This window comes from Vigna umbellata, chromosome 7, assembly GCF_029865625.1.
Source record: "Vigna umbellata cultivar VRB3 chromosome 7, Vumbellata_1.0, whole genome shotgun sequence".
Classification (NCBI taxonomy): domain Eukaryota; kingdom Viridiplantae; phylum Streptophyta; class Magnoliopsida; order Fabales; family Fabaceae; genus Vigna; species Vigna umbellata.
Window position 1 is genome coordinate 20,841,356 of NC_142171.1, and position 27,659 is coordinate 20,869,014.

Below are 27,659 nucleotides of genomic sequence, written 5' to 3' on the forward strand. Positions count from 1 at the left end.
AAATCGATGGCTGTGGAGGTTATTGTTGGGTGTGAAGGTTTAACATCATTGTGCCGCTCCCAATCGGTGGTTGTGCAGGTTTCTGGTGGTTGTGGAGTTGAAGGTTTTTGCAATTTGTGCCGCCTGTGAAGTATAGGGGTTTTGCATCATCCGTGAGCATTTCCATTTTTTAGCTTTCTCATAAGTGAGTTTGAGGTAGTGGTAAGTGAGGGTTTTTTTCTATTTTGATTTCACGTTTCCATTTTGAAGTATATTGTGGTGTAACTCATTTCTACAGTCCTTACATTCATTTTATATTGTGGTGCTTTATCATTGAGGATGTGGGAACCAAGACAAGAATGGTACAATTGACTTTTGGGTGGGTTATATGGGATTAAGATTGATTTCGGTTAGGAAAGAAATAACATTGTCTTGATTTTTTTGGAAGGTAACCAAAACAATATTTGGCATGTTCGTTAGACTATCTTTTTAATCAAAGGTCATCAGTGTATACCATATAGTCTGAATGAATGTTGTGAAAACAGAAAAGACTTCCTTTTCCCGAAAGTTTTTCACATGCTTACAATGATTTGATTCCTTGGGCCAAGGAGTTTTCATTTATTACATTTATGCCTTGCAAGACAACAGAAGAAAGGCAAATTCGTGATAGAAAAGCATTCCTTCTCCACGCCTTATTTGTTGATGTTCCCATTTTTAGAGCTATAAGGCTGTTAAACATGTAATGGGAGAGTCCGATGTACACAGTTCTCGTACAGAAAAGGTATTCATTTCACCGAGAGAGTAGGTGACTTGAGTATTAGAGTCATGAAGGATGTGTCTGTCGCTAACTGCAAGGTTGATTCAAAAATTGATGGAGTTGAAACTACTCGAATAAATCAAAAGGATCTAATAGCGAGGAATCTACGGAAAGGAATTATTGCTGATGAGAATACTACAGCCCATGTATGATAACTTTTACATGAGAAGTGGTTGTAGTTCCTTAAAGTTGTTTCTTTGCCTCATATAACTGATAAGCATGCATGACATTACCACTTCAGGTGTTGTTGTTATAAGATACTGTGGTTATTTGGTTTCCGTGAAAGTTGAGGGGGAGAGAAAATGAAAATGTCAACTCTTCATCTTATCAAAGTATTGAATATTTGATGAGCCAGATGGTGGTTCCAGGCACTCAACATTAACAGGTACTCCTTCTAAACTCAAATAAATGTGACAAAAAAAACATATATAGGAACAAAAATATAAACAAATCTTAACTAATTTAACCTTATTTAATGATATCATCCCCGGTTATTTTAGTGGGTGTATTTTCACAGATTGGGAAAAAATCTTTTTTAAAATGAATTTAGAAAAATTTAATGATATTAATTTTCTAAATTAGCATGAATTAGTTTTTTATTATTGGCTTATATATGTGAGCCTAGGGTAGTATTTTCTAACCATTGAATGTAGTAGTTTCACTACTTTACATTATGCTCGTGTTCTATAAACTATGCGCTCTCTCTCCAGTTTATGTATTATGGTTTGTAATTTTATTAGCTGGACCTACCACATGAGTGAGAATTGTATTTATGAATAAAATCTAACCCATGGTTTTGATGTTTTTGTTAGATATAAGATTATAACATTTGATCTAATTCTGTTTTTATCCTGTGTTTATAAAGACTGACACAAATCAATAGAATGGTGTGCCTGACATTTTTGAAACACAAACCAGGACACTTGTCCATACACCAGGACACATGTTGGCCACCCATCTACTGTGTCAACTAATTTATCTTTTTCTGGCTGGAGAACCTCCAAAACACCGGCTAAGAGAGCGAGCTGGCCTTGCTTTTGGCTAAACATTATCTTAAAAAATGATCATTATTTAAAAAGAGTCTTATATTATCAATGTCGGGAGACTCCATAGCTTTTGAGAAAAAATATCATAGACTTTACTGATTGTTTTAATTTTAAGAGATATGATTCATCTTATTTGGGATCTTTTTTGTAAAGATTGCATTGTGAAACAAACCTTCTTAGTTACTGTTGTATGAAAATTGTAAAGCTTAACAACTTGTTTTAGAAGGTAATATATAAATATTGATTGTAAAGTTTCATTGTGGGGTTTCTTTGATGAAATTTGTAAGCTTGATTTGGTTGTTTATTCTGTTATTTCTTTTTCTTCTGTATTTGGAGGAATTTTTATGTTGATAATTTTCCTGTCTTCCCTCTCTCTTCTTCTTAACTAATTAAGACTAATTTCAATTATGATGTGTTTAAGTGATTTAGAGAAAGAGAGGTACTTTTTCAGCACCAAAGAACCCAAATATCCTAACGGCTATCGCTCCTACTGAGCCACCGGTTCAGGTTACTAGAAGGCCATTGGGTTACACAAACAAATTTTAACTTCAAAAGGGAACAATTAGTGGGAATGAAAAAGACACTTGTTTTCTACAGAGGAAAACCACCTCATGGATCCAGAATCGATTGGATCATGCACGAGTATCGCCTCCTTAACGCCGTCTCAGGTCAGGATTCAAAGAAAGTAAATTAACTCGCAATTATCCTCGCGCACACATTAATTATTCATACAATAGTGCGCATTAATTATTCATACAATATTTTGGTTTGTTTGTGTGTTCAGGTTCCCATGGAAAACTGGGTTCTGTGTCGCATATTTTTGAAGAGGAGAAGTGGTTGTAGAAACGGGGAGGAGAAGGAGATGGAGAGTTTGAGAGGCGGAGTGGATAATAGGAAGGTGAGGAAGTCGAAGATGGTTTTCTATAACTTTTTGGCAGAGCAAGACCTATTCCTCATCTTCTGCGGTAGTGAATACTCATGAATCAGATGAGCATGAAGATAGCAGTAGCTCGACACCTTCCCTTATTTTAGAAGAAAACCTTGACACCCTCCACTTAAACTCTAGTGCTATTGCTTGTTTTAAAATCATCTCCGATCAACCTAAGCTTTACCTCTTTCTTTTATATTCTTTCCCTGTAATATCTTCTTTCCACCGGTGCTGAGGGTAGTCTAGGTCTGGAGAGTATGCTAGGTCCACATTATGCACTCTATGGTCAGATTAGCAAGAAATTGATGTGTATATTTTTGGTGTAGTAAACTGTTATAGATTACAAACATTTGTTTTTGTTCTTGTATGTTCTTTGATACTACTAATGAGTCATTTCAAATTAAATTGATATAACTGTTGTGGTGGTGTAGTTGTAAGAGGACTAATCTATTTAATCTATTTGGAATAAATAGATTGTGCATCTATTGTTTTGATTAAAACTAAAGCAATAAAAGAGTATTGGATTAAAACGGAGCCATATCTTAAAAGAGTATTTTGTTTTACATATATGTAGAAGGTCATTATTGTTTTTTTCTTCCAGGTAGTTCTTTTAACATATTCTAATTGGGGTATGGTGAACAACTAAATCAAGAACTTGTTGTAGTTGTTAGTATACAAAACCACATATTGAAGCATTTGTACTTGTACATAAACAACTTAAGAAATAACCACATAAGATTAACTAGATAACTAGTTACTGTACCAAAAAATGTGATGAAATCTATCTTAAAATACCACAACATTTGTTGTTTATAAGCAATTGAGTAAAAAATCACATACGACTTACTATATAACCATTTACTGCACCAAAGAAATTGATCATTGATATTGAATTTAACCATTTTTGTTGTTGTACAAAAACCCCTTTCAGAAATAACCACATAGATTGAATAAATAACCAGTTAGTGCACAAATAAATTTGATGAAATCTATCCTCAAAAACCACAACATTTGTTGTTTATAAGCANAAGCAATTCCAACCTGCTTAAAGAATTTTACAGCCATGTCTCAAAAGAGCATCAACATAACTGAAATTCAAAGCCTTATGTATGGGTACAATATTACTTATAGCGAAATCTACGGTTCCTCCGTGTCTTTTGACTACAGGCTTGACATAACGTTGGTGTGGAAAGGTGTGGAACAAGTGTTCGGAGATCCGTAATTGATTCTTAAGAGTATTGATCTCTCAAGCAATAATTTCACAGGTGAAATACCAAAAGAAGTTGTGTATTTGTTTGGGATTGTTTCTTTAAATTTATCAAGAAACAATCTGAGTGGAGAAATTCCTTCTGAGATTGGAAATTTAAGTTCACTTGAATCTCTTGACTTGTCAAGAAATCATTTGCATGGGAGAATTCCTTCTTCTCTTTCTCAACTTGATTTCTTAGGAAAATTGTACTTGTCGTACAACTCTCTTTCTGGAAGAATTCCATTGGGAAGACATTTGCAGACCTTTGAAGCCTCTAGTTTTGAAGGAAATGTCAATCTTTGTGGTGAACAACTCAACAAAAGTTCATTTTTTGTCAATGCTTCTTTCATTCTCAGTAGGTTCATTTTTTTCTTTATGTTTTGGTTCTCCGTTGTCTTGCATTACTTTTTGTAACCTAGGTTTGTGTAATATAAAACAGTGTGCATCTATTTAAAAACAGAGGGGACAATGAAGATATTGTTCTGGAAAATTTCTGTGTTATTGCATACACGGTTTTGTTTTCTTCTATGACTTGGTTTAAACTGACAGTGGACTACCTTCTCATCTGCTTCCTCTCATTATTCTTACTGTTAATTTGAAAAATGCAGTTTTCTTTGTATTTGTATAGCAAATAAAAAAATCAACTCAACCAATACATACAATTTGATTCTCTTCCAGAAACAACAATAATTATCAGCAAGAAACAACAATTATTATCAGCAAAAATACAATCAACTAACCTCAATGTAGACAGGAAGAATGAAACAGCGTTGGAGGCAGTACCGGCGGAGGCAGTACCGGCGGAGGCAGTACCGGCGGAGGCAGCAGTGGCGGAGGAAGCACCGGCAGGCGAGAGCACTGGCAGAAGCAGTGGCGGAGACCGGCGACGTACCAATGACAGCAGCAGTGGCGGAGGAAACACCGGCAGGCCAACGGTGACGCGTAGGTGAAGGGCGGAGGCGCGGCCAACAACGAGGCCTGAATGCGCGAGCACTGGCAGCAGTAGTGGCGGAGGTACACCGGCGAGGCACCAAGGCGAGTCAAGGGGAGCAATGGAGGTTCTGCGTCGAGGAGGGAAGTGAAGAAAAAACAAAGGTACGAGGAAGAAGAAGAAGCTGTCTGTCGCGATTCGAAAATATGAAATTAAGATACGACCTCGGTTACTCATTCAACCGCAGTCATATCACCATATTGCCTCGGTTATGTCGGAACAATCGGTACCGTTATAGAGTCGCGCAGCGGAATAAAATACTCGGAAAGCGTGTTACGGTCACAAATCAAGTTTTGATAGTCCGTTTTAGAAAAACAATTTTCTTAGAGAAAATTTATCAAACAGTTGATATGCGTAAAATGTAAAGAGTATAGAGAGCAAGAAAATTCAACACAGAATTTTTATCCTGGTTCGATTCAAAAGAATCTACGTCCAGTTGTTAATCACTATAAAAAGTGATTAACGTTTTCACTAAAAACAGTTTTACAAATTACAATAAGAGTGAATAAAAACAAATAAAAAACCTTCCTTCGACGAACGAACCGGAAGATGACCACCTTGCCAACTCGAAGAGAACCGCTCCGACTATCGACACACGAAACGCGAGCTTCTCCTATTCACGAGACCAGGCAAAGCACTTGAACTAGCTTTTTAGAACTTCCTCAGATAACACTGTATTCTCAAAAGCTCAGTGTTTTCTAAGAGTTCTGGAACTCATCTATATAGCCCACTGGTCTAAAGTTTGCAAAGATGAATTATAACTGCCGCAGATAATCGATTATTGTTAGTGATAATCGATTATTCGAGTCCGTTACAGGGTTTTCAAAAAGTGATAATCGATTATCCTGAGGAATAATCGATTATTCCAGAGACTTTTGGCAGTTCTCATCAGAACTGTGATAATCGATTATTGGAGTAATAATCGATTATTCCAGAGCAACGAGGTTTTTCAGAAGGGCTCAGGATAATCGATTATAGCTTCTAATAATCGATTAAATGCGTAGCAGTTCTAAAAATACGAATTTTTCTAAGTATTACATGTTTAAGCTTTTCCTAATACATTTATAATCTACAAATTGCTTTTAAAACAACAATAACAATGTATCATCTTTCAGCATCATCAAAATTGTTTATCTTCAAATTTACCAATGCTCTTCATTGGTAACAATCTCCCCCTTTTTGATGATGATCAAAAATCACTTTTTAAAAGCAATGTTGGGTTATCTGCAAAAGATACAAACTGAGAGACAACAGTAGGAGTTAGTAGTAACTGCACATATTTCTCCCCCTTTTTGATCATAAGCAAAAAGAGTGATAATGCTCCCCCTTAATATGAGCTCCCCTCAATTAAACAGTGTAAGTACTAAAACAGTAGATCATTTTATTCAGGAAAACATTAAAGAGTACAAGGGCACATAAAGCAAGACATGAAGATGATAAAACATTCTAGGAATTCAAAACAAACAAACATGAAAGCACACTAATCAGAAAATCCTAAATCTAAAATTCAGGACTTGGTGGTCTCTCTGGAGGTTGGAGATTAAAATGATTTTCAATGTTTCCAATGCGAGTATCAAGGTCATTGAACTGGTCGATCACAAATTCTTCATGATTTTGTTGCCACTCATATATTTGGTCAAAGTGAGATTGTTGAAAGAGACGCATATCCTCCAGTTGTTTAGACAGGTTTGCAAAATGCTCCTCCATAGTCAGGGATGAATTTGAAGGCATGTGAGAAGGACCAGCATCAGCAGAGGTAGCAGCTGGGACAGGATCAACCATATGGGCTCCATATCGTCATTGACATTTTCGTGGTGATCATCATCCTTGTGAATGATCACACGGCCACGAGCAACAAAACCCATTTGGCGAAATGTTGTCTCACCAATTTCAGTGCCAATTGCTTGAATGGAGGTAGTGAGTTCGCCGTCCACACTTACACCTTTGTATTCTAAAATTCGAGAGATGAGAAGTGCATATGGAAAATGATAAGAAGAATATTTCTTGGCCTTTACCATGGTGTCGGAGATGAGGGCTGGCCAATCAATGTGGATGTGATTTAAAATCCCATATAGTAGTAGAAGATCTTGCTCCGAGCATTGAGCATGGTTAGTGGCACGAGGACATAGGATCCATACAATTAAGTAATGAATCATCCTTTCTTCAACCTTGAATCCACCCACAAGCAATTGTCGACGATTGATTTGGTGTTCAGGATGACGCAAAAAAGATTGAAAGGCGAGGAGACGATTGAAGTCCGGAACTCCAAGATGGACTTTGACAGCATCATCCCATAGTGTGAGTTGTGCAACATTTGTCCATATGTCATCATCCAGAATTATAGGGACACCTTTTACTTTGTTGTGATGATGCCGTCACGATAACGCATATTGAAGTAGAAGACACGGATAAGATCAGGGTATATGCACCCCTTTTGCTCCACTAGATGAGTAAGTCCTTGAGCACGAAACAAATCTGGAAATTGAAAGCCATAATAACGATAAAAGTCGAGACGGATGAACTTTACCGCCATGATTCGGCGTTCTTGCCAGAAATGAACATAGTCACCATGTTGCTCCTCATCTGAAATCCAACCTTCGATGGAAGCAGGACGAACATTGCGGGAGCGAGAGGAAGAAGCACCAGCAGTCCTCCTTCGGGTTCTTCTTGAATCAGCCATGAGAGAAGTGGGCACAAAAGAAACTTTGGAAGGAAAGAAGAAAGAGGAGAGATTTGGTTCAGATGTGGGTACAGCAGGTTTCTGGGTGCAAAGAAGTGAGTAATAATCGATTATAGGGGGCTATTTATAAGAAAAAATGGAGAACTAGCCGTTTATGACCGTTTCCAGCCGTTAGGATTCACTGTAACGGCTATATTTTTGAAACAGATCGCGTAATAATCGATTATTCTAAGTGATAATCGATTATCTGCTCATAAGTCACTTTCCAGAAATTGTGTAATAATCGATTATGTATGAAGATAATCGATTATCTTCGCATACAAGTCCAGTTTTGGTTTTGAATATGATAATCGATTATTTGTAAGTGATAATCGATTATCTGCGAATAGGGGTTTTGGCCAAAGCTAAAAATAATCGATTATTATAAGTGATAATCGATTATCTGCGAATAGGGGTTTTTCCAAAGCTAAAAATAATCGATTATTATCTTGATAATCGATTAAAAGCGCTGATCGTACCAGAATTGAGAAAATTTTATAAAGTTTGAATTTAGGACATATCTAACACTCCTAACTCTCTTCTAAGCTCATAGAATCTATCTTTAGGTAGTGCTTTAGTGAAGATATCAGCCAATTGATGTAAAGTGTCAATGTATTCAATTTGGCAATCTCCCTTTTGAATGTGGTCTCTCAAGAAATGATGTCTAATTTCAATGTGCTTAGTTCTGAGTGCATTATGGGGTTCTTAGTGAGGTTGATAGCACTAGTATTATCACATTTCAGAGGAATGTGATCAAGGAAGATATCAAAATCCTCCAGTTGTTGTTTCATCCATAAAATTTGGGCACAACAATTTCCAGCAGCAATGTATTCAGCTTCAGTGGTAGACAAGGCTACACAAGCTTGTTTCTTTGAATGCCAAGACACTAAAGAACAGCCCAGAAAATGACATGTTCCACTAGTACTTTTCCTATCAATCTTACAGCCACCATAATTTGCATCAGAATAACCTATCAAACTAGGTAAAGCATCAGAAGGATACCAAACTCCAAAAGATGGGGTGCCTTTAAGGTATTTCAAAATCCGTTTGACAGCAATTAGATGAGATTCTTTAGGATTAGCTTGGTACCTAGCACACACACACACACTTTGCATAATGTCTGGTCTACTAGCAGTTAGATAAAGTAAGGATCCTATCATTCCTCTAAACATGGTTTCATTTACTCCTTCACCAGATTCATCCTTATCTAAATAGCAGGACGTTGCCATAGGTGTGTTGGCCTCTTTACAAGTATCCATACCAAACTTCTTAAGCACTTCTCTACAATATTTAGTTTGGGAGACAAAAGTTCCCCCATCTATTTGCTTTATTTGCAGTCCTAAGAAGAAGTTAAGCTCACCCATCATAGACATTTCAAATTCACCTTGCATGATTTGTGCAAATCCCTCACACAATGAATCATTTGTAGACCCAAAAATGATATCATCTACGTATACTTGAACAATCAAGATATGTTTTTCTACTTTTTTAATAAACAAGGTTGAATCAACCTTTCCTCTAGAGAAGTCATTTTCAATCAAGAAAGTACTAAGTCTTTCATACCAAGATCTAGGTGCCTGTTTTAGACCATACAAGGCCTTTTTCAACTTATAAACATGATTAGGATATTTAAAATCCTCAAAACCAGGAGGTTGACTAACGTATACCTCTTCTTTAATGAAACCATTTAAAAATGCACTTTTCACATCCATTTGATACAATTTAAACTTCATCAAGGATGCATACGCAAGTAACAATCTAATTGCTTCTAACCTGGCTACTGGGGCGTAAGTTTCATCATAGTCGATACCTTCCTCTTGGCAGTAGCCTTTTGCAACTAACCTGGCTTTGTTCTTGGTGATGTTGCCATCTTCATCAAGCTTGTTTCTAAACACCCACTTTGTTCCAATGATTTGATAATCATCTTGTCTAGGAATGAGTTCCCAAACATCATTCCTTTCAAATTGATTGAGTTCTTCTTGCATAGCAACACACCATTTATCATCTTGAAGAGCTTCCTTTATGTTCTTAGGTTCTACCTGAGACACAAAAGCTACTGTTAAGCAGAAATTATTAAGATTGTGTCTAGTAGTTACCCCTTTTAACATATCTCCGATGATGTTGTCCAGAGAAAGTCCTCTTGGTTGTTGATAGCTTTTAGGATCAACTACTTGATGTTCATTTTGAGTTTCTGGAGGATAGTTTTCATTTAGATACATCTCTTCAAGAGCTTCCCTCAAATAATCCTCATCACCTGCAATTGGTTTATTTGACTCAAGAGGGTTCACCTCAAGGTCCACAATTTCATCAAAGACAACATGCATTGATTCTTCAATTTTCAGGTTCTTCTATTAAACACCCTATATGCTTTGCTAGTTAAAGAGTATCCTAAGAAGATTGCCTCATCAGATTTAGCATCAAATTTGCCTAGATTATCTTTACCATTATTCAAAACAAAACATTTGCATCCAAAGATTTTCAAATGAGATACATTTGGTTTTCTACCGTTAAACAGTTCATAGGGAGTTAGCTTAAGAATAGGCCTAATTATCATTCTGTTCAACACGTAACAAGCAGTACTAACTGCATCAGCCCAAAGTTATTTTGGCACATTAGATTCATTTAAAAGAGTCCTAGCTAGTTCTTCTAATGACCTATTTTTCCTTTCAACAACACCATTTTGTTGGGGAGTTCTTGGAGCAGAAAAATTATGAGCAATTCCATGTTTTTCACAAAACTTTTCAAAAGATTCGTTTTCAAACTCACCACCGTGATCACTTCTCAAGGTTTTGATTTTCAAATCCTTTTCATTTTGAACACGTTTTGCAAATGATTTGAATGCTTTAAAAGCTTCACTTTTCAAGGTTAAGAAAATGTCCAAGTAAATCTAGTGTAGTCATCAACAATCACAAGAGCATAGTAGTTTCCACCAAAACTTTTAATTCTAGATGGACCAAACAAGTCCATATGCAAAAGTTCTAAAGGTTTTGATGTTGAAATCATGTTTTTAGACGAAAAAGAGGATTTGGTTTGCTTTCCCTTTTGACATGCAGAACATATTTTGTCTTTCTCAAATTTTAATTTAGGCAAACCAATCACAAGATCTTTTGAACTCAATTTATTTAAATGTTGCATATGAATATGCGCAGCTCTTTTATGCCATAACCAAGGATTTTCCTCTTTGGCAACTAAACATGTTATACTATGACTAGATGCATGTTCAATATCAATCAAGTAAATGTTATTATGCCTAACACCTTGCAAAGCAATTTCAGTAGAATTTTTAAAATATACGGTACATCTATCACTTTCAAAGGTTACCTTGAGACCCTTGTCACATAATTGACTTATGCTTAGGAGATTGTGTTTGAGACCTTCAACGCATAATACGTCCTTTATAGTCAATGTGTTTCCTCCTCCAATGTCTCCAGTGCCAATGATTCTACCTTTGTTATTATCTCCATAGGTCACAAATCCTTGCTTCTTCTTCTCAAAAGAAATAAACCTTTTCTTGTCACCGGTCATGTGTCTTGAACAACCACTGTCAAGATACCACAGTGACTTCTTTGACTTAGTAAGTTCCTACAAAACAAATTTTAGCAAGACTTTAGGTCCCCAATCTTATTATGGGTCCTTTGGGTTAGTTTATGCATAATATACATCATTTTACAATTTTAACCCATGCATATTTACCATTTGGAACACCAAAATGTTTGATGTTGCATTTGTTTGAGGTGTGACCAATTTCATGCAGTAAAAACAACAAGCCTCATTCACTTTATTTTTCACAAGAGTTCCTTTTTCTACCCAAACTCTACGAGTTCTTATCACTTTATATTTTTTGTGTAGATGCATGTTTCCACTTCTAGCATTGCTTCTCTCAAAGATTGTTTTGGCATGTGACTTAGACTTATTTGCCTTTGCAAGTAAATTCTCAAGAATGTCAATATCAAACATATGACTTTTACATGATAGACATTCAGCAGGTTGTATAACAGTATCAATTCAGATAATTTAGTTTCCAAATTACTAACTTTGTTTCTCAAAACAACTTCATCATCTAGTGCTTTTTCATACCTCAAATTCAATTCATTATGCTCTTTCTTTAGCTTTTTATGAGCAACATCAAGTTTTTCAGATTCATTTAACAAATCAAGAAATGCCTTTTGTAAGTCAAACTCATCACTTGACTCTAAGCTAGAATTACTTACTTGGCTTCCTGCATCTTCTAAGTCTGCCATTAAGCACAAGTTTGCTTCTTCATTTGAATCGCTTGAACTTGAAGAACTAGAAGCATTGTCTTCCCAAGCTATGTAAGCTTTCTTCTTCTTTGGAAACTTTCTTTCTTTCTTTTCTTCACTTTTCCTATTCTTAGGACAGTCAGTCTTCACATGACCCCTTTCTCCACATCCATAACATTTAATGCTTGATGGAGATCCTCGATTTTCTTTCCTTTCTCCATGGTATTTGTCTTTTCCCTTTGCTTTCATAAATTTAGCAAACTTCTTAATCATAAGACTCATGTTTTCCTCATCGTTATCGGAATCATCATCCTCAATTCTCTTAGAACTTTTTCCTTTTGAGATTTCAGACTTGAGGGCAAGCGTCTTTCTTTTGCCTTGATCCTCTTCTGTAGTTAATCTTCTTAGCTCAAGCTCATGCTCACGAAGCTTTCCAAAGAGAATCGCCGTTGACATTTGAGTGAGGTTTTGAGACTCCGAAATGGCAGTCACCTTTGGTTGCCAAGACCTGTCTAATGATTTCAATATTTTCACATTCAATTCATCAGTGTCAAAAGTCTTACCCAAACCTGTCAGGTGGTTCACAATGTGAGTGAAACGCTTCTGGACATCAGATATTGTTTCTCCAGGCTGCATTCTGAACATCTCATACTCCTGAATGAGCGTGTTCTTCCTTGCACGTTTCACGTCGTCTGTACCCTCATGTGTGACTCTGAGGACCTCCCACATCTCCTGTGCTGTCTTACACACTGAAATTCTATAAAATTCATCAAGTACTACAGCAGATGAAATAATATTACGAGCCTTAATATCAAATTGGGCTCTTCTACTTTCCTCAGGAGTCCAATTAAAGTATGGTTTTTCTACTTCTACACCATCAACAGTTCTTTTAGGAATATAGGGACCATTTAGCACAGCTTCCCAGATGCCTCTGTCAACAGACCCCATAAAAATTTCCATTCTGACTTTCCAGAATGCATAGTTATCACCCGTAAAAAGAGGTGGTCTGTTGATGGATGCACCCTCAGCATATACTTGATTTTGATGACCGGCCATTTTCGCAAAAGTTTGAAAGAATATCAAAGCAAGCTCTGATACCAATTGTCGGAACAATCGGTACCGTTATAGAGTCGCGCAGCGGAATAAAATACTCGGAAAGCGTGTTACGGTCACAAATCAAGTTTTGATAGTCCGTTTTAGAAAAACAATTTTCTTAGAGAAAATTTATCAAACAGTTGATATGCGTAAAATGTAAAGAGTATAGAGAGCAAGAAAATTCAACACAGAATTTTTATCCTGGTTCGATTCAAAAGAATCTATGTCCAGTTGTTAATCACTATAAAAAGTGATTAACGTTTTCACTAAAAACAGTTTTACAAATTACAATAAGAGTGAATAAAAACAAATAAAAAACCTTCCTTCGACGAACGAACCGGAAGATGACCACCTTGCCAACTCGAAGAGAACCGCTCCGACTATCGACACACGAAACGCGAGCTTCTCCTATTCACGAGACCAGGCAAAGCACTTGAACTAGCTTTTTAGAACTTCCTCAGATAACACTGTATTCTCAAAAGCTCAGAGTTTTTTCTAAGAGTTCTGGAACTCATCTATATAGCCCACTGGTCTAAAGTTTGCAAAGATGAATTATAACTGCCGCAGATAATCGATTATTGTTAGTGATAATCGATTATTCGAGTCCGTTACAGGGTTTTCAAAAAGTGATAATCGATTATCCTGAGGAATAATCGATTATTCCAGAGACTTTTGGCAGTTCTCATCAGAACTGTGATAATCGATTATTCGGAGTAATAATCGATTATTCCAGAGCAACGAGGTTTTTCAGAAGGGCTCAGGATAATCGATTATAGCTTCTAATAATCGATTAAATGCGTAGCAGTTCTAAAAATACGAATTTTTCTAAGTATTACATGTTGAAGACTTTTCCTAATACATTTATAATCTACAAATTGCTTTTAAAACAACAATAACAATGTATCATCTTTCAGCATCATCAAAATTGTTTATCTTCAAATTTACCAATGCTCTTCATTGGTAACAGACAATTCGTTGAGAACTTTTATCATCTCTCAGTTTGGACTAAGAGTTCGTTGAGAACGTTCTTAGTGGACGAGGGTGACAGCTCTTTGAGAACTTTTATCACCTCTCGGTTTGGACTAAGAGTTCATTGAGAACGTTCTAAGTGGACATGGGTAATAATTCATTGAGAACTTTTATCACCTCTTGGTTTGGACTAAGAATTCATTGAGAATGTTCTTACTGGATGGGGGTGACAGCTCATTGAGAACTTTTATCACTTCTCGGCTTGGACTAAAAGTTCATTGAGAACATTTCCTAGATTTGTTGACACTATCTCACAACCTGTGATTGAATGGAAACTGTTTGGTTTTATTCACAACAAAAGTACAAGCACAAAAGAATTAAAATAACATAAGTCTTGGTTAAAGAATTCAATTGAAACAAAACATGATAGCAAAATTCAACTGAAGTAAAACTTGAGATGAATTGCATTTCAAGTATTAGGAATGGCTTTTCCGTTCAATAACTCGATACGATAAGCTTCATTCATCAAATCTTATGTGATACGAAATGGTCCTTCCCAATTGGCCGCTAATTTTCCATGAGCTCGGTTTTTCCTAGCTTCTTCCCTTTTTCATTATTGCCGAATAATCGCTTTCCATCCTTTTTTTTCTCTGACTGTTGAGGCTTCATGTTGTTGTTTTATCCGTCAAATTCACATATCTTCTATGTGGAGAAATTCAGCAACTCTTTCCTTGACTTCGTCTAAGGTTTTAAGCAGTCTAGCAATTAGACGTTCTACAAACGATCCTGCTTTTAGGCATGAAGACAAGTTGTTGATGATAAAGGATTGATGAACATCTTTAACTCGTCGCACTGTATCACTATATCTTTTCATAAAAGCTTTTAAAGTGTCTTCCTTCTCCTGTCTAATATTCACCAACGCTATGTGCGTTAATTCTTGCACTCAACTGCAAGCATATTGTCTCCCGAAAAGAGACTCTACGATGGCAAAACAGTCCACACCGTATTTGGGGTAAGGGTGTTATATCATTCCAATGCCTCTCTCCCTTGAGTGATAATGAAAAAGCTCTGCACATCACTAGGGTCACTGGATGAGTAAAATGTCATCCCATTAATGAACGTTCTGAGATGATCATTTGGATTTGTGGAACCATCATACTTATCTAACATAGGAGGAGGCTTCTCCGGCATAGGAGTTTCCATAATAGTTGTCGTGAAGGGAAGTAAACCTTTTGAAACTATTTGCAGAGGTATTGCTGTAGGTATGGCCTTATTGTTTACTTTCCTTCCATCTCGACTGTCCGGATTGACGAGGTGGGATGTTGGCTGGTTATGACTGGCCACGCTGGAACGTTCCTCCCGATCGCGATTCCTTTGGGCCGACGAAGCTGCTGACGCCGAATGCTAAACGAGTTGTTCACGACGAACAACATTCTCCGCCCTTAACGCCGTAATCTCCTCCTCGTACTTCCTCTACATCTCCAATAGTTGTGTTTGCATTTAGGCTTGCATATCTTTGATCAACTCCCTCGTACTTTATTGTTCTTCTATGTTTCTTATGGTCACCATTGGGTTTCTTCTGCTTACTATGGGCCCTCGGTGGGCGTCAAAATGTTTTTGTATATAATTAATATGACCGAGAGACACACCTTTCTGTTGTCACCTTCCTTACTCTCTGACCTCTGAACCTCCTACTTCAAATTCTTCTAGTTCGAGCCGAGTGGGAGGGTACCTGCAAAAGGCACTCTGACACTCAAGTTAGTGACTTTGCGTGATAATATTTAATAGAAAGTGAGTACTCAGAATTAGTTCAACCTGCTTGCCTTTGTGGCTTAACCTCCTATTTATAAGTTATTTCATGGACTCTAGACTGGCATAGGTCCAATAATACGAACTTACCTTTAAGTTCGGTCTGTTACTCATAAAGAATTTTCTTATCCTACAATCAGTTATCAATATCTTTAATCATTCTGTTATTAATTTATTAATTGTTTATTTGCCCAAACCATTGGTCCAATAACAATATCTTGAATGTTGGCTCAATTATGGCCCAACATGAACAACTTAAGCATTGGCCTAACACCAATAACTTAAGTGCTGACCCAACATTAGTCTGCCTGACCTTTAACACAAGGAATAGACCGAACGGTCATGAATGTTAATTGTTTGGCCTATCCTCCATACCATACAAAATCATCCGAATCAGGCTTCATCATACGCTCAGGGTGAAATGGCAATCCCATAATGAACTTACCCTCTCTGGATTATAAGTATTAGGGTCATAAAACCCTTCAATCAAACCATCAGGTGCAAAGGCCATTGAAACAAAACGTTGGGCCATTCTCTTCACCCCTTGATGGTGATAGCTATTAACCCAAATATCCATTTTTTCATCTTCTAAAGAATTCTTAAACCAACGATGCACAGGTGTGTCCTCAACCACTTTTACATCGTGCCTATGCCTATCATAATCGTCAAAATAAATTAAAAATAAAAATGTTAACCTGCATTCGAACGCCAGTAAAATGTTAACCGATGTTCGAAAACTGGTAAAGTGTTAATCGGCGTTCGAAAGTCAATAATTATTAATAAAAAGGACAATATAAGAATTTTAAAGGTCTAGGACGAAAAAGTAGAGGTATAAGGAGAACTGCTGCTCGAGTAGTTATTAATATGGTATATGTAAGACAACATATTTGTTTTATTTTGAGTTATAATAGATAACCCTCCATAAGTTTAGTTTATTTTACATAATGTACAATTTCTTCTTCTCTGTTTTATTTTATTTTTAGATGAAGTCTTGACTAGTTCCCTTGACGAGATATTAGTAGAGGAATAAAAATGAAACAAAATTTTCTGAACATAATATTATTATACAATGTTCTTGTGATTTTTGATGCAGCAATTGTTTTACAGATTCTGGGTTGTGTATTTTTGAAAACTAAGGCCTGTTTATGTACCTAACTATAGATCTGTATTACCATATTTTTCTATTTAGTACTGTCTAAAAAGTGATTTGAACTTTTATTACCTAATTTATAATGACCTAGCTCATCTTAATGGTTACACTAGGCTAATTTAGACAAGTTCAGCTAATGTAGTAACTGCCATGCTCATCTCCTGATTTTAGGTATAGTTTCCATTCACTTCCTCTCATCATTAAGAGATGCTAACCACCACTGTCATCTTGCTTAATAAAATAACTGGCAAAGACATCTTTTAGGAAACACTTTTTTAAGTTTGTGTTTAACTGATATTGGCCATTATATTGAAAATAGTATATTAAAAGAACTATTCAAATCATGGAACCTTTCTATGTCAGCTGAATCAACTTTGTCCATTTTTAACTAGTTTATCTGTTTGCTAGTTAGCATTACCACATAACTGAGTCTCATACTGTAGATATCAACTCTGCTTTTTGCTTCTGCAACTAAACTTTTGCCTCGGTTGATGCATGAATGAGCTAATCCAACGTATAATTAATTGACCCTTTCGGAATTGTTTTTCTTTTCACTTTATAACTATTTTTTGTAAGATATATATACTTGTTGGTAAGTAGGTTTAATCACATTGAAGTATGACTCTCCCACAAAGATTATATTCTACAAATTGTTCATAACACAGATTCTACGTAGCAGATATACTTAGTTGTAATGTAAAAAAATATCCCACACAAAAGCTAACATTAAAAACCGAAAAATAAAAGTTTCCATTATCCAAAGTGAGGAAATTGAAGGGAAAAATAGAAGAGGAAATAGGCTTAAAGAAATAGGAGAAAATGTGCTCAAACATCACTTTTTCTTTTACGATTATTTTGTTCTTTATCTTGTTTATTCCTTTAATATGTCATCTTGTATTCAGGTTAGAGTACCCTTTATAACTTCCTTATCAAATATGATATCAAATGAATGCACCAAACTCAACGACAACATGCATGTTGATTATGGTTTCAATTACATGGTTGTGAGTAATGCTAATTAAATTAACTAGGTTTTATCATTTTTTTCAACTATATTTTATCCAAGAAAGAACATGAGATATGATGCATGAATCATCATCTCTATGAATATGGTTCTAAATTGAGAGATTCAAAAAATTTAGCTCTTTATACATATATATATATATATATATATATATATATATATATATATATATATATATATATATGATTAATTTTTCTTTTTATTAATTTGGTATTTGCATACCAGCTGTTAGCAAGACCTTTTATTATTATTATTATTATTATTATTATTATTATTATTATGTTTTATTCTAGAAAGTCTGAAATCTATTATAAGAATTAAAAAAGTTGACATTTTCAATATGATTCAATATGTAATATCCCAATTGTAGAAGTCAATGAAGAAGTTGTAAATGAGTTGACTTGCGTATTGTTAAGTGCTAATAAGCTTTGTCAATCTTTCGCAACAAACAACCTTTTTGACGTGGATTATATGAATAAGTAAAATTTACTTTTTCTTTATCTTTAAAGGTAATGAAATACTTATGCAGACAATGATAACATAAATTTAAGTTCAGTTATAAAATTTACTTAATAAATTCTAATTTCATATAAAAAAAGTTGTCACCGCATAATTTATATTTGAATATCATTTAAATTTTCCTTCGTATAAATTTTTATCAAACATCAAATTACAAAATTTAAAACATATAAATAATAGGTTTGTTTAATGCAAAACAAATATATTGAGTAGTTAAGGAATCAAACTCAATGTTAGACAACTAGTGCCCAAATTTTAAATTTACCTCATTTAAAGCTAAACTTGAGTTCTATATTATTTTTTATAAGTCCACCTATATGAGTTTTAAGTACTTATCAGATTAACTAATTGGAGTTTCCATGTATAATTAATATAGGCAAAGGCTAAGTAAACTTTTTCAGAAGGGCTAAAATAAGGTGTGTCAATTCCTATCCAAGAGTACAATATAGTATCAAAGGAAAATTAATCTCCAGAATTATATAAGTGAACCTAAACCAGAATAGATAATTAATGCTGTATTCACATGTACAATTTCGCCTCAGCCAGGTAATTAGAGTTAATATAATTCCAAGATAAATGGATTAGTAATTTCTTGTGTTTGAATCCCTGCTAAAGGTAAAGTTAAGGTAGTTTGGAGAAAAAACTAACGTATTTCAGAATCAAGACATCACAAAAAAAAAAAAAACTTATTAGGTATGTTATAGATATATCTTTTGCCTTCTCCTTGGACAGTAGCTAATTAATTAGTTCCATCCTTGTAAATAGAAAACGTAAGATCATCAAATGTTGGCTGCATGCAGTATGACTACAAACAAATTGCATTCGATGCATGCAAATCGTTTAATTTACTGGAGTTTAAATCCTCTATAATTATAGTAATTGAGAAATTTATGTTACTGGGCATTATCTACTGGCACTCAATTGAGCCATATACATGAATAACAGAAAGATATAGGAAATTTTTTCTCTTTTTTCTGAGCAATGAAGACGCAGTAATTAATAACTGTCACAAAGGAGTGATTTTTTACATAAATCACAGTGAGAAAAGAATGGAAAAAGTGACGCAGAGTTTCTCATTTCGATCAGTAAATTCAGTGAGTACAATTTATAGAGTGGAGCAAAGTTAAAATTTGAAAATGCTAAAATGTGAGTATGTAACATTATCAATCCCTTCGATTGGGAGGTTTTCCCATTGACAAACATTGTTGGAGCTTAATTTTAGAGAAAGGGGAGATATTCGCATATTCAGAGGTTTTATTGTCACACCAATTTCAATAAATAATACTCTAACCCTTACACAAAGAACCAATTGAGATACAAGTCAATGAATTAGTGCACTAATATAAACATTAAAGGACAAGAGAATTTGTCTCTATATATAATATTAGCTTAGAACCTTGTTAATCCATTAAAACAGATGAACTTAACTACAGAAGAAATTATAAACTATAATCCGTTCCTTGCAACAACCAATCATAAATTTTTCCAACCTAATGTACTTCTGGATAGAATCCTATGATTCCCTCCCACAGCTCCAGAATGCATAAAACCGAAAGGTCAAGGTTGCCCCTTGTGATGTCAGAATAAGAGCTCATACTGCCAGGGATGTTTTTGTCTGGAGTCTGAAGAGCAAACAATTTTAAATTTGCTAGTGGGGGCATTGCTGTTTTCAATAAAAGACAGTGTTTGTGTCTCCAATCTGTACTCCATTTCATATATCAGCAATGGAGAATCAGGCTTCGAATGGAAGAAAAGCAATGGAAGAAGAGCTCAACAAAGGGCGTGACACAGCAAACCAGTTACTTGAAATACTTGTTCATAAATCCAACACTAGTCATACAGATGCAGAAGTAGAAGGGTTAGTGCTACCATCTGCTGAGGATCTTGCTCGCAAGGTACTCAGATCGTTCTCAAATACCCTTTTGCTGTTGAGCACTCAAAGTGATGTTTCCGATGCTCTTGTTATGCCTGTCACTGTCAATGATGTCTCTTCGTCCCTCATATGCCCTAATCTTGAGGATAAGGATGGGGTTTGCAAGAGTTCCATCAATGCTAAAAGACGAAGAATATCCCACAAAAGAAAGTAAGAACATATCATTTAGGTCTGATTAGCAAATTATTTGCGATGATTGTTGTTAATTTTCTTAATTGGATCGTTTAATTAGTTCTGTTATCATTTTATGTTTAGAAAGATATATATCGCTTTTGCCTAATCAAAGTGGGATTTTATTTCTCGTTGGAGATAGAGTTCTCAAATTCATTGCATCGTCTCTTTAGATCTAAACTTCTCTGTAGCTGATCTCAATAATCATGCATCCTTTTTCTACCTAATTTAATTTAGAGGTTATGTTAAATTTTGTAGCTTGAATATCATAAAGTTACTTTTATTTTAAAATATTCTAATTGTTTTGGCCCACTCTATCTATATATGGTTTCAGTTTTGAAATTAATTTCCAAAGCTTGTTCTTTCTCTCAGTTTTATTAATATTAACTGTATATTTTGTTGAAAATATTTCCTGGACTTATTTACTGTTAATATTTCTTTAGAAGATAACGTGTTTCCTTAATATAGTCCTTCAAATGAGCTCAGTGCTGTGAAAGATTTGTTCCTAAGTTCTATCAAAGGATATGCTGTACTAGTTGTATATATATACAGTGCAAAGAAGATACTTTCCCAGTAAAATTAACCGAGACTAAACCTTTAGTCATAATCACAATTTGCTTCATTACAGTGTTAACAGATAGAATGACAATGATTGTACTGGTTAATTGTTATATACCTTGCAATTGATTGCCTAAATATTTGTAGTTATACATTAGATTTCAGGATTAGTTGAGTAGGTAAATAATCTCTTTAATCATTGGAATTTTCCCCCTTGTGACATCAAGTGCACCAACATGGGAGAAGAACAGCTCACACCTGATTGAAGATGGCTATATATGGAGAAAGTATGGACAGAAAATGACCATCAATGCAAAATACCTCAGGTATATATATATTCTTCAATTTCAAGCAACAAAAATTCCCTTTCTCTCTATATAGGTTTTCTCTTATGATCTTATATATACTTATCCAATATAATTCAATTCTGGTAATCTATATGTGTAGGACCTACTACAGATGCACTCACAAGTATGATCAGGGTTGTCCAGCAACCAAACAGGTTCAAAGGATTCAAGAGAACCCTCCATTGTACCGAACAACTTATTATGGTCATCACAATTGCAAAAGTCCAGAAATAATGTTGGAACCAGCTTCTTCTTCTGACTCTTGTATGTTCCTTAGCTTCAGTACCACCTTCCCGACCAAAGAAAAATACCAGTTTTTATCATCAGTTTTTTCATCCACGAAACAGGAGCCTATGGAAGTGATTCCGGATGACTGTGGTATACACAACCAATTACCCTCTTCAGATTACAATCTGTTAAGTGACTATGAACTTGATTTCAATTGTTTGAGGCATGACACTGTGCAGTCTATGCCATCCTCCACTGAATCTTTTCTATTTGATCAAGTTTATGGGAGCGATATGGATTTTGATGGCTAGGAATGCTCCAGTTTCTACATTTATTTATTTCTGTAAGGGCTTTGGTAACTTCATCTTCGAACAGAGGTTAATTGCTTTTATTACTTAATTTAGAAAGTCTTTACAGTGCTTGAGGCACCTAATAATAGTCATATTCTTTTAGATAGAATAATATGTACACATAAATAAATTTAGATGAGAAAGTTGTATTGAATGTAACTCCAAAACTGATATACTTTATATATATTCTTAATATTATTCACCTTTTATGAAAGAAGTTTAATGTAATTTCGCATGTATGAAACTTTGATATGGACGTGCATAGATATGAATTTATTTTAAAATACATAACAATTTTGCTAGGTTCAACTCATAGGAGTATAGGGTGCCTGGGAGTAGGAAGTGGAGTGGAGTGTTTTTTTTCATCTTAAACAAATTACAAATTTGGGTGTTGCTTCAACGTCCTTTTAAAAGATTCGATATTTGTGTCGTGAATTTAATGAAAGCATGTCATATGTGATGGAAGAGTGACTTGCTCAAATTCCAAATGATGGAAAGTGGAATACTAAATGATAGAAGAGGACAAACACATTAATATGCAAAATTGACATCAATGATGGAACATGACCCAAAAATATGAAGGAACAAGTTTTGGTGTCAAATGATGGAAATCCACCTTATGAATATTGAAATTGCTTCCATGGAAATCATGTGTCTGGATGCGGATGGTTGAAATGATGAATGAGAATGTGTTTGGAGAGTGAGATGAATGTTTATATTGAAGTAGTGCTGTCAAAACTGGTCGTCTGGCCTAGTCCACCACATGTTGTTTTTTAACGTTGAACATTTAATGTTATTTAATGTTTGTTCAGAACAACAAAGTGTTTTTTGATTTCCTACAGTTGAGGTAACGTTTAACAATTAAGTTTTTCTTCTTAAGATACCAAGTGTTGAGTAAAAACTTCACCGTTAGACAAAGTAATAGTTTAGTTCATGGTATCGTTTAGGTTGAGTAAACGATCCTTGTGATATTGCCTTCTTAGATAGACGACATTTAGCATTGTTTGTGTTTTCTTTGATGTTTTAGGTTTTAGTCTTTTGGAGTGTTTTCGTCAATGACATGACTTTCGTTATCCCAAGAGTTAAACTGAATACCCTTTAGGTATAATAAGCTTTACGCGTTTTAGCTTTAACTCTCTTAGTAACTTTTGACTTAACAATTGTTTAGCATTACGTCTAGGTGTTTTGACTTAGTTTTTTTTCTATTTCCTAAAATCCTAAATGTTTTCCTAAGCTTTTCTATGTTGGGGATTTTGGTTCTAATTTTTATGTTTTCTTCCTATGTTATTTCCAATTTATTATTTTGTTTAATGTTATTTGATTAAACTTCAAAACATAAGAAATTTCAGATGTATAGACAATTTTGTCTTAATAGACCTGTCATAAAATGTCTCACACACAGTAGTGTTTGTTCTTGTAGAATTGAGACAAACCTCTTTAATACACTTGTTCATCTTGCAAGTTCAAGTCACACTCTTTCTCTAAGGGATCAAGATGTCTCCATTTTTCTTTTGGTTAAACCCCTTCGGAAGTCCTTATTTATGTGGAGTTTTTTCAGTTAGATCTCGTCTTATAGGTTTCGCTAATTTGGTCCTTTATATTGAAAAATTGACTGAATTGGGCCCTTGCCGTTAAATTGACTTAACGGAGTTAAGTCTTTGATGACCTGTGATGTTGACGTAGATAGTTGTTGAAACGTGGCTTGCATAGTGGCATTTTATAAAAGAAACCCTTATACGTGGCATTTTATAAAAGAAACATTTTAAAAATTGGGGTTTCTGAAAGATTTTAAAATTAGGGTTCATTGAAATTTTAATTGGGATTAAAATTAGGAGGTTCTAGATCTATCTGGGAATTTCTTACAAGGGCCACACAATGCACATGCACAATCCGACAACCACGAGTGCCGAGCCACACGACAGGGCCGCAATCATGCTTCTTGGTTTCTGTTTTGACTTTTGCTTTTCTCTTGGCCTCTTATTCTTCACCTGGATGTGGTGGGACTGTTGGTGTGGTGGGGTTGAAGTTCAAGCTGGTGTCGAGGTTGCACCTAGCACTAGTAAAAAAACTGCTTTTTAACTCGTCCTATAGGCTTCGGTTTAGGAGAAACCGAAGCCTATCAAAACGCGGTGACATTTTTGTAATTTAGGCGAACTTATACGTCTCGGTTCAAGGGGACCCGAAGCATATAAGGCATATTACACCAGTGCAATAAAGGGAAAAGACAGCGGTTATTTTCGTTTATATGCATCGGTTCTGCAACCGAGGTATATACAAGCGAGGCAAAAAGTGACTTTTTGCCTCGGTTCAGGACCGAGACAAAAAAATGTATGTTTTAGTTTCGGTTCAAATGCAAGCGAGACAGTAAAGTGTGTTCCTTTTTTTACTATTTTTTTCGTCAGACTTTTGGCCTTGACTGTTGATGAACCGAGGCAGTAGGGATTATGCCTCGGTTTGAAGTTGAACTGAGGCAATAACTCTTCCCAACAAATCCATCATACAACCATAATGCTCAATCTGAGGCACAATTGAGTAATTACCAACCATCGATTGGAAATGCAGAAACCCATCTCTCACTAACCCCATATGCGTACAACCAGACAAAATCCCAACAAATGTAACACCATCAAGAGCAACATTCACCAATACAATAAAGAAAATGTAATTGTCAATTAAATTATACTAAATTTGATTCCACGGTGAAGTGAATTTGTACAGTTGAAATGAAAGCAACATATTATTATGAAAGTAAAACAGAGCTCGACAATTATCTGGACTTCAAGCTTTCTTTGTTGAGCTACGACATTACTTCAACCTGAAATGATAAATGAGAAAAAGCCATTACCACTTTGATTGCAGTTTTCTTATCCAGTCAGGGAAAGAAAAGAAAACAAACCCAAGAATAAGGACTAACAGTATGCAAAAGGTAACACTTATACATTCTAAATAGAGTTTAAACACCAGAAAGATGAACAACAAAGTTAACCAAATTATCAGAAGTGATTATGACATTTGTGGTAGTGAAAGAACTTAGCAAAACATACCTTCTCTTGAACAAGCTTATACTCTGATAGCTCATTGTAGGTGTGTTTCAATTTCTCATTATTTGCATTAATCTCAAGGAGGTCAGCTTCAAGTTCTTCAAGATTAACCTAAACATGGACAAAAAATTATTACTTGATACTGTATTCATGAGAAGAAGAACGAGTGACAAAAGTTTCATAGAATGTAAGACCTCCAAAATTTCCAGGGAAATAAGCAAGTATCATCTTACTCTATTTCCACACATGTAATTGCAAAACCAATGACACAAACAAAATGTACAAAATAATAAATTTTGTTCTTCAACAAAGTTTGAAATGAAATTAATTTACAGTGATGCTTTCTCCTAATTTCCAGTGAGCAAACAGAATGACACAAACAGAAATTAATTCACCAGAGTTTGAAATTAATTGCAAAACCAATGACACTCTTTGTTTCCACTAATCAAAGAAAAAGGAAGTTGAAAAGGTCAAACTTACAGTGATGCTTTCTCCTACGAAAAAGGCCAAGCCACTTGAGTCTAACATCAATATCATCCTTAATGTGCTTGGAGCTCTCAATTTCCTCAAGGGACATCTTAGCTAGATCCTCAATCCCACCTTCCATGAACATCTTCATGGGATCTCTCTCAAGCTTCAACTTTTCTTGAGGGCCGATTCTCCCTTGTACTCTTCCTTCAAAACCTAGTAACCATCTCTCTTCTCCACTTCAGGCTCCAACCTCGACGCCTCCACCGCATCTAGAGCAGCTGAAGCCACCGTCAGTGTGGCACAAAGCAATGTCTTGGAGTGAGAGCTGTGGCAGCATGGAGGGGCCAGAAAATTGGGGATGGGCACAGAGCAATGTCTTGCAGAAAATTGGCCAAAAATCCCCAAACAAAACCCTCCATCGCGGCGGAGACGGGGAGGCAAGCGAAGAGCAGACGCTCGAGGGCAACCGCGATGGAAGGGTTTTCGAGCAGGAGCCACTTGAACTGGAGAGAGGACCAGACGCCAAGAAGAAAGGTGAAAGAGGTGATGGCAGCCACGGCGACGGAGGAGTTGAAGGCGGCGAAGAGGGAGGACCAGGCGGAGAGGAAGAAGGCGACCTGGGCGAAGATAAGGGAGAACCACACGGCAAAGAAGGCGGCGGGCTTGAGGCTGAGGGCGTCGAGGATGGCAACGACCGGGGTGCCACCGAGGACGACAAGGAATAAGGCGATGGAATTAGGGTGATGGAGATCCGGTAGTTGTGGGCGAATGATGAGGGGGTTTTGAGGGATCTGGGGGAGGTGGAGGAGATGCCATTGTCGTGGACTTGACGCAACGGCCAAGGGTGGGAGTCGTTAGGGTTTAGGGAGGAGGAGAAGGGTGGGGGCGCTGTTGGATGAGGGTTATGTGAGGGTGAAATGCGCGAGGGGTAATTGAAAGATATGTATATTGCCTCGGGTCTCAGTGGATCGAAGCATTATTAGGGTATTAGGCATCGGGTGGGGAATTGAACCGAGGTCATATTATTTATATGCCTCGATTTTTCTTAAACCGGATCAGAAAAGTTAATTTAAACTACGAAAAAGCCACCATCTTTTTATAGATTTCGGTTCTGCCTTAACCGAAGCCTATTGTGCGATTTCAAATCTAGTTTTTTTACTAGTGTTACCTTAGTTGATAGTAAAATCGATGCCTAAAAGCCCACCTTTCTTCTTGACAGGTCTAAAATTTGAAGTCTACGCAGAGCATATGGCTTCGATTCGTTCAGAACCGGTGCAAAACCATGTTTATGCCTCAGTTTAGGCGGGAACCGAGGCGTATAATTTGAAAATAATTGAAAAATACCATATCATATTTTTATTTTTTTCTGAGGACTATATGTGTCGGTGGTGGGTAGAACTGAGGCATATATGTGTGTATTGTTTCGGTTGATATTAGAAACGAGGTAGTATTGCTTACCTCTCATCAAAAGAACTTAACCTACAATATTTCATTTTCTTCTTCCTCGAGAAACAACTGTTCTTCCTCGCTTGCGCAGAAGACATTTTCACCATTGTTCTCGCTCTCGCTCCCTCGCTTCTGGTTTAGTTGGTGCCTCCAAACGCATAGTCCTCGCGTACTACATTTCTCTCGCGCAAAGAAATCTCCACTTAGCGGTCTAGTTTCTCTCGCGGGTTGCTTGCTGCGTCCACTGCCGTGCCGCCACAGTTGATTCACCACCAGCGTCTCCATTGTCTCCGGCGAAGTGGGGCTAGGGATTCCAATTGCAAGATTCCCCCTTCTCACGCTGACGAGACAGATAATTGGGCGGCGACAAAGAAACCTTTGAGAGGGTTTAAGAGGGGGGAGAGGGATAAAGGAGGGTTCTTCAATTCGTAGTCGCGCACTGACTATTCGGAGAGCTGGGTTTCGAATAAGAGCTTTGTGTTGTCGGAGCAGCGATTCGCCTCCAACGGTAGAGGGTTTGAGAGAGACAAGAAGGCTATTGGGTTTGGCTCCAGCGGGCCTATCCGTTGGCATTAGCA

At 36.1% G+C, this 27,659-nt stretch overlaps 2 protein-coding genes and 1 pseudogene across 3 annotated transcripts; 2 read left to right on the forward strand and 1 right to left on the reverse strand.

The window, feature by feature from the left end:
• Window positions 1-6: 6 nt before the first annotated feature.
• LOC148195389 (NAC domain-containing protein 83 pseudogene) lies at window positions 7-2,887 on the forward strand (annotated as a pseudogene).
• A 3,832-nt stretch (window positions 2,888-6,719) lies between these two features.
• On the reverse strand, window positions 6,720-13,026 carry LOC148195390 (uncharacterized). Its single transcript, XM_088095187.1, has 4 exons — window positions 11,937-13,026; window positions 9,187-9,257; window positions 7,384-7,771; window positions 6,720-7,285 (listed from the first exon to the last, which is right to left on the reverse strand). The coding sequence occupies exons 1-4, from the start codon at window positions 13,024-13,026 to the stop codon at window positions 6,720-6,722; spliced, it is 2,115 nt and encodes a 704-aa protein (XP_087951313.1).
• Window positions 13,027-20,220: 7,194 nt separating this feature from the next.
• LOC148195391 (putative WRKY transcription factor 62) lies at window positions 20,221-22,182 on the forward strand. Of its 2 annotated transcripts, none has more exons than XM_088093780.1 (3): window positions 20,221-20,619; window positions 21,420-21,524; window positions 21,646-22,182. In XM_088093780.1, exons 1-3 carry the CDS (start codon window positions 20,261-20,263, stop codon window positions 22,082-22,084), a joined length of 903 nt encoding a protein of 300 aa, XP_087949906.1. In that variant the 5' UTR covers window positions 20,221-20,260; the 3' UTR covers window positions 22,085-22,182. The 2 variants fall into 2 exon arrangements, with proteins under 2 accessions (XP_087949906.1, XP_087949907.1); XM_088093781.1 differs by having other exon boundaries at window positions 21,426-21,524.
• Window positions 22,183-27,659: the final 5,477 nt, after the last annotated feature.

Coding starts and splice junctions, on each gene's coding strand:
- LOC148195391 (XM_088093780.1), top strand. CDS start 20,261: ATGGAGAATCAGGCTTCGAATGGAAGAAAAGCAATGGAAGAAGAGCTC. Junction 20,620..21,419: donor AGAATATCCCACAAAAGAAA/GTAAGAACATAT, acceptor CCCCCTTGTGAC/ATCAAGTGCACCAACATGGG. Junction 21,525..21,645: donor ATCAATGCAAAATACCTCAG/GTATATATATAT, acceptor CTATATGTGTAG/GACCTACTACAGATGCACTC.
- LOC148195390 (XM_088095187.1), bottom strand. CDS start 13,026: ATGGCCGGTCATCAAAATCAAGTATATGCTGAGGGTGCATCCATCAAC. Junction 7,772..9,186: donor AACATATCTTGATTGTTCAA/GTATACGTAGAT, acceptor CTTTGCACCCAG/AAACCTGCTGTACCCACATC. Junction 7,286..7,383: donor CAATATGCGTTATCGTGACG/GCATCATCACAA, acceptor ATGCTGTCAAAG/TCCATCTTGGAGTTCCGGAC.